General features: G+C 54.4%; 6 protein-coding genes across 6 annotated transcripts; 5 read left to right on the top strand and 1 right to left on the bottom strand.

The window, feature by feature from the left end:
• Positions 1–1,732: 1,732 nt before the first annotated feature.
• On the bottom strand, positions 1,733–2,183 carry CLAFUR5_06515 (Ubiquitin-like protein pmt3/smt3; the record flags this gene model as incomplete). The annotated part of the gene is made up of 3 exons (XM_047905663.1): positions 1,733–1,795; positions 1,847–1,939; positions 1,998–2,183. 3 exons carry the CDS (start codon positions 2,181–2,183, stop codon positions 1,733–1,735), a joined length of 342 nt encoding a protein of 113 aa, XP_047762034.1.
• A 1,018-nt stretch (positions 2,184–3,201) lies between these two features.
• On the top strand, positions 3,202–5,721 carry CLAFUR5_06514 (Inhibitor of growth protein 3; the record flags this gene model as incomplete). The annotated part of the gene is made up of 1 exon (XM_047905662.1): positions 3,202–5,721. One exon carries the CDS (start codon positions 3,202–3,204, stop codon positions 5,719–5,721), a length of 2,520 nt encoding a protein of 839 aa, XP_047762033.1.
• A 678-nt stretch (positions 5,722–6,399) lies between these two features.
• On the top strand, positions 6,400–7,737 carry CLAFUR5_06513 (lysophospholipase; the record flags this gene model as incomplete). Its single annotated transcript, XM_047905661.1, has 1 exon — positions 6,400–7,737. The coding sequence occupies one exon, from the start codon at positions 6,400–6,402 to the stop codon at positions 7,735–7,737; it is 1,338 nt and encodes a 445-aa protein (XP_047762026.1).
• A 1,598-nt stretch (positions 7,738–9,335) lies between these two features.
• Positions 9,336–11,042, top strand: CLAFUR5_06512 (uncharacterized protein; the record flags this gene model as incomplete). Its single annotated transcript, XM_047905660.1, has 1 exon — positions 9,336–11,042. One exon carries the CDS (start codon positions 9,336–9,338, stop codon positions 11,040–11,042), a length of 1,707 nt encoding a protein of 568 aa, XP_047762025.1.
• A 1,034-nt stretch (positions 11,043–12,076) lies between these two features.
• CLAFUR5_06511 (uncharacterized protein) lies at positions 12,077–12,767 on the top strand (the record flags this gene model as incomplete). Its single annotated transcript, XM_047905659.1, has 3 exons — positions 12,077–12,207; positions 12,261–12,363; positions 12,438–12,767. 3 exons carry the CDS (start codon positions 12,077–12,079, stop codon positions 12,765–12,767), a joined length of 564 nt encoding a protein of 187 aa, XP_047762029.1.
• A 632-nt stretch (positions 12,768–13,399) lies between these two features.
• Positions 13,400–16,870, top strand: CLAFUR5_06510 (uncharacterized protein; the record flags this gene model as incomplete). Its single annotated transcript, XM_047905658.1, has 4 exons — positions 13,400–13,429; positions 13,488–15,318; positions 16,222–16,322; positions 16,385–16,870. The coding sequence occupies 4 exons, from the start codon at positions 13,400–13,402 to the stop codon at positions 16,868–16,870; spliced, it is 2,448 nt and encodes an 815-aa protein (XP_047762028.1).
• Between the last annotated feature and the right edge of the window lie 180 nt (positions 16,871–17,050).

The following is a 17,050-nucleotide window of genomic DNA, read 5'->3' as shown; positions in this document are numbered from 1 at the left end:
CTATGCGGTGACCTTCGACGGCGGTCCGGCTGAATGCTGATGAGCTCTGCAATGCCTCCCAAAGCCAGAGTGCCGCAGCAATTGGTGTTGGTGGTGCTATGATCGAACCGTGGAAGCCAGATAGGTAGCGGCGGTGGTTGGCGGTGTGATGTTGTATCGATCTCATGAGTGAGAATGTCGAGTCGAGACGCTTTTGTACGTGCCCTCGGATCCTGCGCAGGATCAGCATTCTATCCGCCTCACATCAACTCCAATCAGTCCTGGTACGACGATGGTAGGTCAGGCCGACCTGTGTAACATGGAATTGTTGACAGCGAGCCATCTGGATGTTGGAGGTGAGCCGTACTTTTTGGAACGTTGTTTTCCGCAGCGAGCAATGTTGGTCCGCGATATGACGGAGCTTAAGGCCAAAGGTGGGTGCTGGTCTGCGTGAAGGTCGGGGAAAGTTAGATCGTCGCTTGAGGGAAAAGGATGTTTGTAAGTGGTGTTGACGAAGAAATTGCGCGGCGAGATTCTTGTGAAGCCCAGTCACATCCTGCACCAGGTCAGCAGGTCCGTCTAGCTCACATGCAAATCCGTTGACGTTGATGGAATGAAAGCCCGTCGACCCTGCTCACCACGAGAAGGCTGCTATTCAGTCGATGTACACCCCTCAACGAGTCACCCCGTTGCGATCAGCAAGATGGGCGTACAAACAGCCAGCGCGTTGGAGCAGACCTTTGGCTGTCAACGGGGACCGCGGCCTATCTTTCTGTCAACCCGAAATGGCCGTGAAGGCATCGTGTACGCAGTAGTAAGATGATGTTGTAATATACTATAATCGACGAGAGTCGCCCATACACTGGACGATATGACGCTGTAGACAGCAACCACACATACACTATCCGCTCAACCAGGAGTATGAGCCGGATGGCTCAGATCAAGGCCAAATGAGCGCACGTTGGGAGGAGGAGCGTAGTCTACGTCGAGCTTAGCATTGGTCGTCCCGCTTCCTGTGGCAGTCGAGTGACTTGGGTATGGTTCGCTCCTGGCGGCGGTAGAGGCCGAGCATGGTCAGGACTGCGTATACTGAATCCTGCAGGCGATATAGGTCGACATTTGGGACAGAAGTTGGGTTTTGCCAGGACTGGCTCGTCATCTTCTTCGTCCTAGTATTGACTACAGTCGCGTGGCAGCATTGGGCAGTCATTCGACGGCTCCAGCCCAAGCAGTGTTTCAGAAGCTATGATGCAGGGAGAGTGTCGTGTTGAGGCGAAAGGTACATGTACATGTAAGAAAGATGCTTTGTTCGTGAAGTCGCGACGGGCTCCGTGGTGCCAGTCGGGTCTATCCGGAGCTAGACAATGATCCCTGTCGGTGGGGAAAGCGGTGCTGCGGGGGGGGGACGGCGGTGGGGAGATGCCAGAATGCGTGCATCGAGACCCATCCTTCTGCATTCTGTTCATGATCGAGGCGGCAGTGAGAATCAGTAATGAGGACATGGAAGTGCTGCTGTAGTGATGTAGAGCCACTACTTAGCTGAACTATGCAGGATAAGTACCCCAAGAGCACAATTGGCTGCCACGAGCATCGTGGATCCCTAGAACATAGCCATGCTTGAGAGCCATCCTGCTGCTCGTGGCCTGTAGTCCCAGCTTGCTGAAGCGCTCTGGTCAATGCAATGATGCCACAGCACAAGAAGCAATGTGTGAGCGTAAGGGCTCTCGTGTCTTCCCTCCGCATCCGCTCCCACTCAAGAGCCGCCACCAATCTGCTCCTCGAAGGCCTCCACCTGGCAATCCTCATCGACGCCGAGCTGCACAGATTGTCAGTAAAGCTCGTCACATGCAAACACCTTCTCACTTACATCCTCAAAGGTCTGGTCTTTGTTGATACGCTCGCCATCGAGGAGAAAGCGCATGCTTCCTGCCTCACGCTGCATGCGACTTGCGAAGCCGTCCTGTTGCCAGCGATGGTCAGTATCGGGTAAAGGGTGTGTGGTAGTGGGGCAAGCATACCATCGCCTTGCCGAGCTTGGTGGTTGTCTTCATCTTGAAGTGGAGTTCCTGGCCGTTCTGGTGTTTGAAGGCGACGTTGAGGATCTTTGGTGGTGCGGGCATGTCGTTTGTTGGGCCGCCGTTGGTCTCGTCGCCGTTGTGGTCTGCACCGTTGACAGGTGGTGGCGGGGTCTGCTCGTTGTCCATCTCTGCTGAGTAGTGGTTGTTGTTGGTGGTCTGACTGTGCAGTGATGTTGTTGTGGTGGTGTCAGAGAATGATGTTGATGTTTGCGCGGCGGCGTAAGTGGAAGAAGTAGAAAGGAGGACGCGTTGGTCTTCATAAAGAGAAGCAACTGTGTGAGTGACTGCAGCCAGCCGTTGAGGAGCTTCTCATGTGAGAAGAGCTGTCACTTTGCCATCACTTCTTTGTGTGGCTGCACATGTCGACCTGTGCCGTTCAAATATGCGGAGAGTAGCACGAACCCGGCTCTGAACATGCTCAAGGCCCAGGTGCAGCTATCCATGTAAGGAAGCAAACGTTGTGCGGCCGTACGGACCTCAGCACGTGCAAACGCAAGCTCGCAGGGCCGAATGTGCTATGATCACCGCGTGAACCTCTCGATACCAGACCCTCTCTAGATCTGCGCGCCACCAGGGCCATGGCGGTAGAAACTGCTGTTGTATGCGATCCAGGTGGCCGCGCGCTATTTGCATCTATACCGTCGCCAGGGCACTGCCCACATGTCGCGTCCATTGACGTGGATCGCGTCGTAGTCTCGAGGTAGCACGCGTATTGCCGCCATCTCGATAGCAATTCTCATAGAGGAATATAACTCAAGGTCGATGTACACGGCACATCTAAATGTACAGGGAGGTGAAGTTGGAGACCAGAACCCTGGCAAATGACGTCTGTCACCACGGCGGAATTGATGCCGAAAGATCCTTGTCAGTTCGGGTGCTTCTCTTTACGCGGGCACAGAGAGGTGCTGGCCGATAGACGCTCTCTTCAGCACACTGATATACCATACCAGATCTGTTGCACGAGCTGTCAAAGCCACGTGAATGCATTCCGACATCATATCAGCCACGACCGTCAAGATGCTATTGCTACAGCAGCTCTAGAACGACTTGCATAGGACTATTCGGCGTCGAGTACAGCTCAGCAGCGCGTCGCAGTTCTCCTTGAGTGCGATAGCAACATACTTCACCCCCAACGACCGCAGCCATGCCGCCTCCATCCAACATGCGGAAGTCGTCGACGCAGACAATGGTCACTGGCGAATCGCACGTCAACCCGCTCGTCGCAGCCGCCGTCGCCAACAGTGCTGCTCAACCTCGACGCACCGCTTCTGGCCGAGCTGTACGTGCTAACACCACCCGGCCGCAGAACTACTATGCGCGAACGCTCGGCAATGGCATCAGTGCCGCAGATCGCGACAACGACGCCGCCGACGGCTCCAACACAGATGCGGCTGGCTTCTTCCCTGCGCTGCAATTCTTCACCGATGCCATTACCGCAACGCCGAAAGAGGTCATCAAGCACTTCACACTCCTGAAAGAGGTCGAGTCGAAGATTATCGGGCCCCAGGAAGAGTTGGGCGCGTTCATCGACGCTTTGATGCAACAGCCTGTGCCTTTGCGCAAGCAGACAGCCAGCGCCGCCAATGGTGCCGCAATGGAACAGGGTCTGCTAGCGCTCACCGCGAACAACAGCACCAGCGGTAGTGCTAATGTCAGCATGATCAACGGCATGGCCGGACAGCATAGCGCACAACCATCCCTAGCAGGATCGACGGTCGGCGAGGACGCGATCGAGACCGAGGCAGACAGGATCAGACGACACCAATATCACGGTCTGCGCGCGCTGACCCACAGCCTGCTGGGTAACATGGACGAGAAGAACGTCGTGCTGTCAGAAGCGAATCGCGTTCTGGCTCTTCAGCACAAGCGCCTGGACTCGGTCTGGCCGCATTTGGAGGAAGAAATCGGCGAAGATGCGAGGTTAGGCAGTATGACACACTGGGCATACAGCGATAATCGACAGAAGATCAAGGCAACAACCAACACCCAAAGCAGAAGAGATGGCATTGCTGCGACGAATGCATTGGCAAATGTGGCTGCAGCCATACACGACAACGAGGTTGCGCAAGCCAGGCGAGATGCTGGGAGAGAAGCAAGAGGCGAGAAGAGTAACAAAGGCAAGCGCGCCACAGAGCATGCAGGAGACTCTGACTTTGACGACAAACCCAGAAAGGCGCCCAAGGTTGGCAAAGGCAAAGCCGCAGCGAGTGCAGCGACCGGACTTGGCATTTCGACGAATGGAGAGCCTGGTCCCAAGAGGCGCAAGAATGCAGCAGACAAGCAGATGGCGCCACCGCCCATGGAACGCACAATTTCGACCACAGGAAGAGGTGGAAAGGTGAAAGACACCCCAAGGAGTACGCCAGTAATCGATCCTCCAGCAGCCAAGAAAGCACCGAAGGCGAAACCAGGCCTGGCCAAAGGCAAGAAGATTGGCGGCTCTACTCACAACAGCCCGATGCTCGCGAGCAGCCCGCTCGCCTCGTCGTTCAACCCAGCTACCATGGAAGTTCCACCTGGCGCAAAGACACAGACCGCGCGACTGCGACAGAACAGCTCGACTACGAACCTGAGGTTGCAGAACGTGGTGCAGGAAGAGGAGGCGATTACAAGTAGACCGCCGTCGTCGGCCGGCAAGGCGAATGGCGCCGGCGAGAAAGCCAATGGAAGGCGGAAAGCGCAGGAGGCTGCTGAAGAGCAGGAAGATCGTAGTATCGAACAGACCACGAAGTCACAGCTCAACGCTGCTAGCGAGCAATTGAGACGAGAGGAGACTGGTGAAAATCGAGGCGAGAAGCGACAGCCGGCATCGCGGTCAGGATCCGACAGGGACATCAGTCGCAAGGCTAGTGGCAGACAGTCGAAAGTCGGGACACCGCGGACAGACTCGTTTCCAGATGGAAGTGGTATGGTGCGCAGTCGGAGTACACGAAGAAGCAAGCCTGCCAGTGGAGAAAGCCAAGATTCGGATTCAGACGAGCCACAAACGCGAATGCCAGGTGGCAGCCGACACAAGCGACAGCAGTCCAATAGCCACCTTGTCAAACAACTTGCTCCGTTCAATCGAAGCCCCGATTTGGATCGACACAAAAGCGGTGATGAGAATGACAGCGACAGCGATCAAGAAGCCGAAGAAAATCAGCCTGATGAGCAGGGGAAGGACGAGGCTGCTGCTGAAGAAGGACGTTGCGCCAGCACACGTCGCCCTCTCTCACGCCGCAATACCCTTAATACTTCGCCCGCGCCCAACTCACGAGACTCGACGCCTCCCCCGTCACCACCTACTTCCGTACGAGGCAATGGCCGCTCCACCGCAGCTTCACTAGCCGCCAAACGCGAAGCCGAAGCCGAAGCCGCACGACGTGAGCTAGTCGAGGCCGAGACTGTTGCAGCAAATGTCGAAGTCGAAGAAGAAGAGGAGGACTCTGAGCATGACCCCGACGATCCAAATGAGCCCAAGTATTGCTACTGCAACCGAGGCAGTTATGGTGAAATGGTAGCTTGTGACAATGATGATTGTCCCAGGGAGTGGTTTCATCTTGGCTGTACGGAGCTTAGAGAGGCGCCAAGCGAGGAGGAGAAGTGGTACTGTAAAGAGTGTAGGCCGCTATTTGGACAGAAAGTTGGGAGGAAGGGGAAGGCGGGTAGAGGAAGGGGTGGTTGAGGTAGTGATGTAGGAACGGACTTCTAGACTTCCCAAACTTCTCATGTACATGCATGGCTTTGATTTGTTCGCATGGTCCAGCAACAGTTTTCGCCGTGTGTGCAAGACGAAGTGTTCCCCAACAACGAAGTTTGTCAACAGCCCTTGGTGTCAGTCTCGCGGAAGGTACTGTCTCTTGGACCTACCTTCCAGGCTCGTTGGCCGCGAACAGAGGTAGGCACTCTACACCCGGAAAGGATTGTTAAAAAGAACAGTTCATCTCGTGTCAAGAACACATGCTTGCTCCGTTGCTACGATCCTGGGGTGCATTGCTACGGCACGTGATCTCAACTTTCTCGCGTCGGCTGACCTCTTTTCTCTCCCGACCTTCCCGACCACGACATGATTTCTCATTACCCCTACATAACTGCGAGCACTCCAGCGACTGGTCCTTGGTCTCATGATGCCGCCGTAGTCACTCTCATGGCGTCAAACACGATAGCTTCATGGGTGGGAGCTCCATGTCGAGCCCCGGATCGGCGAGGCAAAGATTTTTCTTTCATTGGCAAAATAAGAAACATTGACCCGAATGGTAACCTTCTTGTTCTCCTTTGTATATCGTATCATTCGTTCGCTGTTTTGGCTTGAGAGATATAACCACCCGACAGATTGCTACCCACGAGGAAATTATCGCCCAACATGTCTTCCGGCATCTACAGGCTACTGCACTTCGTGTCCACGAACCGCGAACGGTATCAGAATAACAAAGGAATGGCAGATGGCGACAAGACACCACCTTACGAGCCATCGATCCTGCTAATCGTCGCTGGTGGTACAATTTGCATGCAAGACTCGGAAGATGGCCTGGTCACCAGTAAATTGTTTCTCGACGAAGTGCTCAGCCCACGGCCCATGTTCAACGATGGCACACCGGTCCCTGTGCAGAAAATCATAGATGAGCACGGCATCGAACGTGATGCGCCAAGTCTGCGGTTGCCGCGTGACCGAAATGGCGCGAATGTACGATGCACCGTACTGGAGTTCAACCCACTGCTCGACAGCTCCACCGCACATTCACCAACGTGGAACCAGCTCACAAGGACTATCCGCTCGAACGAGGATAATTACGATGCATTCGTTATCTGCCACGGAACCGACACCCTCAGCTACACATCCGCTGCGCTGTCCTTCATGCTGATGCCAAACCTGGAGAAGACCGTGGTCCTGACTGGCGCCCAACGCAGCATGTTCTTCGCAGACAGCGACGGCTCCGACAACCTCCTCGGATCCATCGTCCTAGCCTCGCATCTCCGCATTCCAGAGGTCTGCGTCTACTTCGGCCACAAACTCCTCCGCGGCACACGAATCACCAAAATCAGCGCGTCCAGCTACTCTGGCTTTGAAAGCCCCAACGCAGGTCCCCTAGCCACAGTCTCCGAGACAGGCATCACAGTCCACTACGACAACCTCCTTCACCCGGACGAGGAGCATCTCAAGAAGACAACCAAGACCTTCAACGAGATTGACAGCAGTAAAGTCCTAGTCCTCAAGGTCTGGCCCGGCATCACCGCGGATGTGGTGGAGTGTATGCTCTCCCCCTCCCACATCCGCGGCGCAGTCCTAGAGACTTTCGGGGCTGGTAACATTCCCTTCGACGTGATCCCGGCGCTCAAGTCTGCTGTCCAGCGCGGCGTCGTGATCGTAAACGTAACCCAATGCCTCCACGGCAGTGTCAGTGACGCCTACGAGCCAGCGAGGAAACTGGTCGAGGCGGGAATCAACTTAGGCTATGACATGACTACTGAAGCTGCGTATACGAAACTAGTCTACTTGCTTGCGCAAGGGCACACATCGGCGGAAGTTGCGGCGAAGGTCTCGACGAATATCAGAGGGGAGTTGACGCCGCCGCAGGCTGCTGATGTGCGGAAGGGGCCATTGAGTATTGCGGAGTTGCCGATCAGGTATGAGAGGACTGTGCCTGGGAGGCTTTCTGTGGATTATGGCACTACGCATGGGAGTATTGGGAATGTCAAGTGAGAGTCTGGAAGCTCGTAGGAACCAAGGTACACCAGCATAACGCAGTCGACTGGAAGGTCAACAGCGAGGATGTCGCGTTGCACATGTTGCCCCAAGTTACGATATCAGCCTACGTTTCAAGCCATGATGTCGACACAACGGAGGCCAGCGAAAGATCGAGGACACGACTTGCAAGAATGCTGGCATGCGACAACGACGACGTAGGTGCATTTCAAAGGATGTCTGTCAGCTGCGGCGATAACACTGCACAGATGTATTCTCAGCGAGGCTGAGCAATACCCTCCGTCACACAAGCCATCTTGCTGACCACAAAAGTCATGGCATTCGGGCATCACTGCCGGCATCGCTGTGGCTGATGGCGACACGCGGCAGTTTCACGGCATTGCTGTGTTTCGCGCTCGATTCAGATTCCCAGCCTGGTTGACAGGTTTCACGGGCTTTGACCGGTGTACCTCCTATGAAAGTGCAACAGTGGTGCTACCAGTAGCGATTGGTGCGAAAAGCGAATCCTCCCTCAAACGCGAAGCATACGCGTTCATGCGACGGAGGTCTGCTAGAGGGACGCCATGTTCGTATTGAGAGATTCTTGCATTACCGGCCTAGATCGGATGTTCTTCTCGAAAGCGGTTGCCTGGTGAATTGTTGTTGCAGGATGCGCTAGGGAGTGAACGAAGTGTAGAAGTCATCCGCAGCAACATCGCTTGCATCGTCATTGTTCTCTTGGCGGCTGTTCTTCACGTTGACCTGCGCGCACAAGCACCAGGGACCAGGGTACAGACCTCTTCTCCTTAGTATCCAATATATATGAATAACAACGTAGGCCTAGCTGCCCGCCCGAGGCCTCGCGCGTATCGAGGCCAAAGCCTCTACGCTCGCACGTCGCTCCTTGCCTAAGAAACATAGGGTTAGGGGTTTCGAGGTGCAATTGTGAGTATTCTAAGGCCTTGCTGTAAAAGTGGGCCGAAACGCCCGCAGACTAGGGGGGGATAAGGCGTTTGGGGGGGGTGAAGAAAAGTTGTCAGCGGGGAGCTGGAGTTGTGTGGAGAAGCGCCTGTGCAGTGGATGGCATTATCACAGGGATGATGATCGACATTCTCGAGGGTGTGGAGACTCAGTCGCGTGGCTGTGGACTGCTCGCACGAGGTCAAGTCACAATCAACCTTGAGCTGTTGAAGCTCACAGCGGCGCGGAGTATGCCATCGTAAAACAGCGTGGCGTCCTCACGAAGCAGCTAGCGCAGGCGGGAGAATTAAATTGCTTGAGCTTTTAGCTCTTGCGTGACAAGCACGAGCAACGATACACAGCCTCCCACCTCCGTCCCTAAGCATGACCCTTTTACCCTTTTTCCTTTGCTGACGGGAACCCAGCAGATGCACACGCGTAACCTCTGCTGTGCACACTTGCTGCGCACATGCATGGCTAGGTAACCATCATTACACTTCTTTTCAGCCGTCCTAGGACGCCTTCTTCGTCGCTCTCTATCGCTGCATTGCACCTTCATGCTTCGCGCGGCACAGCACTGCTAGCACCGCACCTATACACCATACATGAAGCCCGCTTCACATTCATCCAGGCTGCGTTCATAGCCTTGTTATAATATGAACGCCAAGGAAGAGGAAGGGCTTCTTGCCCGAATCCAGTCCAACACTTCAAGTAGCTCCGACCACGAGGACGACTTGCTCGCCTACGAACTCGACGACCTCGACGAACCAACACTGCTCCCTGCCGTCTCAAATACACGGCACTGGCACTTCTTTTCCAGACGACCAGGTCATGGTCGCGGCGGCTCTGGCTCCTCCTTCCTCACTAATCATACTCGTCGACGGCGATCGTTACTCTGCCGTGCAATACAGGCGGCATACCTCGTCGCCTTACTTATCCCCGCGTTAATCCTCGGCTGCGGCGTCTTCTTCCCGTCATATTCGTACCCACCACAGCGGTACCTGGAATTGAGAGATCGGGTGCAAGAGCTAGGGTTGACCGCCAATGTGAACAACGAGAAGGTCTTCATTGCGGCTAGCTTATTGGACAAGCACGGGGAGCTGTTATCTGGAGATTGGGCGAGATCGGTCCTTGGCTTGGTGGACATCTTGGGCAAGGACAATGTGTTCTTGAGCATCTATGAGGACGATCCATCGCAAGAGGCGCAGGCCGCTCTCGACGAGTTCGCGAAAAATGTTACATGCCAGCATCAGCTGCTTGCCGAGAAGCTGGATAAGGCCAAACTGCCGCATGTACCGACTCCACACGGCGACGTACGCCTGAAGCGGATCGAGTTCCTGGCCACTGTTCGCAATCGCGCCTTGCAACCTTTACAGGACCCGCATTCTCCGGCGTACAGCACCAAGTTCGATAAGCTGCTTTACCTTAATGATGTAATGTTCGATCCAATCGATGCCGCAAACCTACTGTTCTCGACGAATGCCAACGAAGAGACGGGGAGGACGCAGTATAGAGCTGCTTGCGCCTTGGACTTTATCGATCCGGTCAAGTTCTACGATACGTTTGCGAGCCGAGACACGGAAGGGTACGGGATGGGTGTGCCCATCTACCCGTGGTTCGCTGCTTCTGGCGCGGCCGAGAGTAGAAGAGATGTGTTGGAGCAGAAGGATGCGGTTAGGGTCAAGGCATGTTGGGGAGGCATGGTTGCATTTGAAGCGAAGTGGTTTCAGAAGCACGCTCATCAGGATGGCGGGGACGAAGTTGCATCCACATCGATACCCTCTGAGGAGGACGATGAGGAGGAGGACTTCCACACCGACATGCCACGAGTACCTGCCTCCCACGATGCGCACGATAATCCTTCTCTACACTTCCGCGCGGAGACTGACACATACTGGGACGCTTCCGAATGCTGCCTCATCCACGCCGATCTCTCCAACATGGACCCGGATCTGCTTGAAGCGAACGAAACGGGCATCTTCATGAACCCCTACATCCGAGTGTCCTACGATTCCTGGGTTCTCCCCTGGCTCTCCTTTACCCGTCGCTTCGAGCGTCTCTACACTCCCTTACATTCCATCGTCAGCACCATTGCAGGCATGCCCTTCTACAACGAACGACGGGCTCAACAGCCTGGGGAGGAAGTCGTTGATAAAGTCTGGGTCTGGGACGCAGAGACTCTGACGAAGTTGCAGGCAGGGACTGTAAAGTCGTCGAGTGATATGGTGGGTAGCTTCCACGAGATCCACAGGACTGCGCAGCCGGGAGGCTTCTGCGGGCTGAGGAAACTGCTGTATATCAATGAGCATGCTGCTGAGGGCGAGAGGAAGTGGGGGAAGGAGAAGGCCCCGAGATTCGACTGAGAAGAGCATTCTTGTTTTATTCCTTTGCGTTCAAGCGTGTTTGCATCGAAGGGAGGCAGCTGTTGAGGGCCTTCCGCTGGGTGATTTGGCGTTATAAGCTTCGGTCCCAAGCGCTGGGATGAGGCGGGATTCTGGTTTAATTTGTAGCTGTCATAGGACTGTGAGGATGAATAGTTGTGGCGTTGGTGATACACCGGAAAAGACGGTAAGAACGGCCGCAATGCTGGTGATACATCAGCGTCAATGAAGAGGTTCGATCGCTCAGGACACCTTTGAAGTCGTCGATGTGCTATCAGTCTCATTTGACAACGGAGCTGGTCTTCTGAGACTTTTTCCAGGCTTAAACGTGATACTCTGCTAGAGACCACTTACACTGATTACTGTCTCCCCTGCCAGCTCGCGGGGAACCATGCCCTCCCCCTGCACAGCCAGTCAAGATGCAGAGCTCGCAGCGAAGCTGACTGAAGATGTACCTCCAGATGTACCTCCAGATGTAACTTACCATAACGCAGTGAGGATGAGCCGCGGAGTGCCGGTCTCGCGGAGTCATGTGGCATACCACGTGATGGTAGTCCCGCCGTGTCCGTGGGTGAATGAACAGGGACCTTATCGGTACCGTGTACGGAGTTGAAATCAGCTTCAAGGTCCAGCTTTCAACAGGGATAGACTAGATGCACATGCAGAGGCCTTGTGGGTGTCTGCTATTTGCACACGTCCTGCCTCTGTGTCGATAGAAGCGAGCTTTTGCCTCGACAGCTGGCTCTTGAGGCATGATAAGCAGCGTGGAAGTCAAGGTTCATCGTATGTACGAAGGGTCTCATCGGTGATGTGTCCTAGACATTGTAACGATCGTTCGGTATTGGGTGTTCCGTCATCCCTGGAAGCTCGAGAGCTACCGACTTCCAGGGCAGGAGAGACCGGATGAAGCTGTTGTTACAAAAGGCTCGCGTGCCGCAGCCAGGTTGTTGCGGGCCATTGTTCTGTGAGTGCCAGTAAGGACCATAAAGCTTCTGAAGGGTTGATCGTATTCCAAGATGTCCGAAGCTATTTGTTACTATGCTCGACACCACTTCGATTCCGAGTATGTCAATGAGAAGAGCAAGGCGAAGTTGAACAGAAGATGGTTCAGTCTTGCCTCCCGAGCCATCGACGCTAGTGAGGTTATGTAAGCCTGCCATCCACTCTTGCTCTTCTTCGACAACAACACTAACCATCCAGCATCCACACCTCAGTAACAATGGACGCTCGACTCGACCGCGACGCACAGCTAAAACAGCTTTCATCGCAAACTCGACTGCCGGAGCAGACCTGGTACGAATGGGTAAGACGTCCACCACGCGCGGCAGCCATTCCCACAGGTAAGGAAGACCATGAACTCATGCTTTCGATGCGTAGTTCTGGGGCATCAAAAAGGCTGTGCCCGCCCGATCAACCGATGCCGCGACCTCCGAGGCGATCAAGACGCACTTTACGCAAATGCTTGACCACACCGAGCCTCCGGCCGTCTTCAAGCCGAGCGAGGTAGCACAACTGCTCAATGATGAAGAGCTGGCGTCGCTGGGGTATGAGAAGTGGGAAGAAGCTCTGCCTGGGGTGTATGAACTTGCTTTCGAAGAGAGGGAGTTTGGCAATTGTGAGATTCTGCGAAAGGGGAAAGTGATTGGGGAGGATGTTACGATTGCGGATCTTGATGGTCCTATACGGATTCGAAGGGTGATATGGTGAAGAGGACGCTGGGGAGTCGTCGGTTTGGATGGCGTTCAGGGGCTCGGGAAGATAGCACGGTTCACGGTCGCTATGCACATTCGCAAAGGCCATTGCTGTTGTCGACGAAGGAGGACAGGATCGAAGATGTGGACATCTATCATATACTACAGCTGTCGATTGTGACGTAGTACCTCTCTTAGATCTTCTTGAGAAGAGTAATAAGCGTCTTTGCTATTATCTCTTGCTACCTAGGTATTAGTAGCGGTAATAAGGTATCTGAACAAACTGCATTGCAATCACTTATTACATATTCTAAGAAACAGGCTTCAAGTGTCCTCGGGTCGGGGTCCAGTCTTACTTAGTGGCTTCGCTGTCGCCGGACAGTACGCAAGCCACGACACGCTCCAGACCGAAGTCTACCAAAGTTTGTTGCCGAATGCCAACGAAAACAGCTCTCCAAGGCCTCTCGACTCGCGTTTGAGCATTCGGAAGGCGTCTGGATGCCACGCGACGCCATTGCACGCCCTCAACAGTGGGCGCCACTCTGCATGGCTCCATGGCATGGCTGGACTGGCGTCGACATGTAGTCATGTCCAATATCGCCTTTATATTTCTGTAAGTGTCTTCATCTCTCCAATTCCTTAACCACAATGGCAGGCGTCGCCATCACGTCAAACGCGGTGCACTTGCGACACGAGCACGACGACATGATGGCAGAGAAGACTTGCCACCACATAGAACCCGACACTATTCCCCATCGTCTTCACGCTCATCGTTGCCAAATTCATCAAAGCGATTGCAACATGGAGGCTCGAGCAAGGCGCAACTGTAGGACTTAGCCAACTGCTACTCGGCAGCAGATCGTTGGTGTCGTCGGTCTTGACACCATGGAAACTTCGTAGCTTGAGCTTCCTTGTGCCGCTCATCGTCCTACTCTGGATTCTCAATCCTGTCGGCGGTCAAACGTCCCTGCGGGCGGTGAAGAAGGCGAGCAACTACACCATCGTCGATACGCCATTCGTATACTACGATCGGGATGCCACACCATACAGCCCAATACCCATCGCCTTTCCACCATTCGTGAAGGCAGCCACCTCAGCGTTCAACATGGCATTGTTCAGCCCAAGCACTTCCAAGAACGGCACGCAGGACCTCTTCGGCAACGTTCAGATTCCAATGCTCGAAGACCTGAGACTACACCAGGAACCAGACGTGGATGGCTGGTACACTACAATCGGCCGCAATCTGACAGGCGCATATGCTGCCCTGGCTACTGCGCTTGATGTGCCAAAGTCTACGCACAAACTGGTCTACTCGTCTCTCGTTGGATTGCCATTTGTTCGGAACGATTCCTTCACTCAAGCGCAAGCAAGATCGACCAATAGCACCGATGACACGGCAGCACTTGATCCTAAATTGCAAGCTATCAAGCAGGACCTGTTCGGCGATGACCTCGTGAACATCAAGCAGCTATTCAACGTTGAGACGTCCTACCTGAATGCCGACTGCTCGGTGCAGAACGTTTCGCCGTCTGGTCCCAGCAACCTCACATATGACAACTACCTGCAGTCCAACCTATCGAACTGGGCCAACTCGACATCCGTAGTCTCCAATGGCCAGGGTCTGGCCGTCGACTTTGGAAGCACGCACAATGTGAATAGCACAGACCCACGCAGGATCGGCTTCGAGTCTTGGCTGGCCTTCGACAGTGCCACAACAAGCACCAACCTCACAGTGACACTCAGTGAGGCCTGGTGCAACCTGACCACAACGTACATTGAAGCCCAGGTCTACTGCATGACCGAGCGAAACTGCACAGTCTCGAAGGTCCGCGCATCAACCAAGCCACGGTCATCATCATCTCTCACGGTTCTCGACGGCATCACCCACCCAACATACGCCCAACCCGACTCCCCCCTCAACCACCAACAAGATGAGGAATTCCAACAATACGCCGCCAAAGTCGCACCAGAGTTCTTCCAAACCTTCCTCCTAGCAACAGCAAACGAGACTCGCGGCCCAACCACGCTGACACCCCTTGAATCCTACTTTGCCGACCCAGTCACTCCCTTCAGATCCGCCATTGGAGACAGTTTCACCGAGACCCAAACACCTCTCTACGACATCAGCGACCAGCTCTTCTCCACGCGCTTCTCTCAGCTCCTCGATACCTGGATGTTGGCAGCCGGCGACCCATACACCTTGACCGGCGGCATCGACATAGCTGCAGCGAACGATGACACAAGTATCGCCCTGACCCAATCCAGCAATGGCCAGATCTCAGTTGAGAAGACGGTCCTGCGATGCCACAAGATCTTCTTCGCTATCCTGGTGATAGTCTCGACGATCCTCTTCGGCATGGGACTCGCCACTGCCTACCTCGATGCCACACGCAAGGGCCCTGACGTACTGGACGACTTTGTCAACTCGATCCGCCACAGCCCGTATGTGCACGTTGAGCAAGGTCCTTCGATGGAGGATGGTCAAGACAAGGCGAGGAGGTTGAAGAATACTGTAATTCAGATGGGTGATGTAAAACCTGATGATGCTGTTGGATACGTCGCTATCGGTACGCCCAACGCAAGGCAGCCTGTTGAGAGACTTGATCACACGAGACATTACCACTGGAAGTTCGCCTTCGCGGTTCTGCTGAGGATTTAGCCACGAATCATGAAGAAATGTAGCGATGTATGCTTGATCGACCACAATCGAGTTCTCTTCTCTTAAGCATCTTCTCTACAGTCCGCTGTGGCGTTCAGCAACGCGAAGCTGCTTTTCGATCCTAATCGATCTTGGCGTAACGACGAATACATGTAGACCAGCATGCCTCACAAAGTGAACTTGCCGATGACCTCGCGAACACCAGCCTATTCAGAATCTTGCGGTGTAGGATGAATTCAGGAGTCACCACACACAAAGACGTTCGTATACACGGTGTACCCGTTGCGGAACCTTCTCCAGCATCATGGTCGAGCTCTCGTGCAAGCAAGGTCAACCAACCCCGAGCATCAGCGGCCTGTGTCGCGCTTCTTCGTGACGTTACGAGAGTAGTCCTGCGAACGACGCGTAGATATGATGCAGTGAGGAGGAAGTGGCGCCTTGGCAGTAGCTGCAATGGACGGATATGGCGCCATGGCTTAGATTGTGCACGTTGCACGATCGAGTCCAATTCACAACAGGCAATTCGCAAGGTTCATTCGGACATACAAGATAGGCCTGCTCGCACGCCGCACTGATTCCTTCTTTCCACTCCCAGGATCCGCTGATTCCTTCTATCACTTCCCAAGATCTCTGTACGATGTACTCACAAACTTTCCTCTTAGCTATCGGCTTCAGCTCACTATGCTTGGGCGCTGCTATCCAGTCCGGCCTTGCAGACAGCACCATCACTTGTCCAGCCGGAACACAGGAAGTGATTGATGATTTACGCCCGTCCGGTCCAGCTCGCCTTGTCCAGTGTTAACAACGCTAGCGCAATTCGATACCTTACCTACGTCCCCCATAGATGTCCTAGCTCTGCTGCGGGTACCTAATGGATACAACGGTGCCAATTGGACTGGCTGGGATACTTTTGTATGTATTAATGAGGATGCTGTCCACTTCCTCCAACACAGCTAACATGCTAACGTTGATAGGCACCAGCACTGTTCAAATCCGTCGTCCCTGGAACCGAAAATCTCTACCTCAGCGGCGTCAAGCCCCACAGCGGCTCCGTGACAGCAGGAGAGTACATCATCACCAACATACTCTACGGTAGAAACTTCCCGTTATTCCCAAGCGCCAACATCACACTTTCCCGCAGTGCCGACGTCAAGTCCTTCGACTTCAAGCGGTTCTACTATGGCTGCCTGACCGTAACCTTCAATGGCTTTTTCATCCTTGCCACAAGCTGTCAGATCAGCGTCACGGGAACGAAAGTTAACGGGGAGCAGGTGCCGGCCTATGCACCAGGTGGGTTCGTGCCAGGGAAGCTCCCTCAGAACGAAATGACCAAGGTTGATCTGGGACCGGAGGTCTCAGAGTTGATCAGTGTTAGAATCGCCATGACGCTGCAAGGCCTGGGACCGCCGGCGAATGCTGGCGTTATTATTGATGATGGGGTGCGGTGCCTGCGGCGCTGAGCAAGCGAGTTCTATCACGCCGAATCCTTGCGGTGCACGAGTATTGGACAGTGTAGTTGCAGTTATCTAGGGTGTATGCGCTGACATCATGAATCCTCTTCATGACCGCCTCTGCCGAAGGGGTTTCCAGGTTGTGTCAAATGAGACTGGCAAGTCTCGAGGTACACGCATTGAACACAA

Source organism: Fulvia fulva, chromosome 5 (assembly GCF_020509005.1).
Source record: "Fulvia fulva chromosome 5, complete sequence".
In the NCBI taxonomy this organism is placed as follows: domain Eukaryota; kingdom Fungi; phylum Ascomycota; class Dothideomycetes; order Mycosphaerellales; family Mycosphaerellaceae; genus Fulvia; species Fulvia fulva.
Note: the sequence above shows the minus strand (reverse complement) of the source record. Positions and strands in the feature narration are given on the sequence as shown.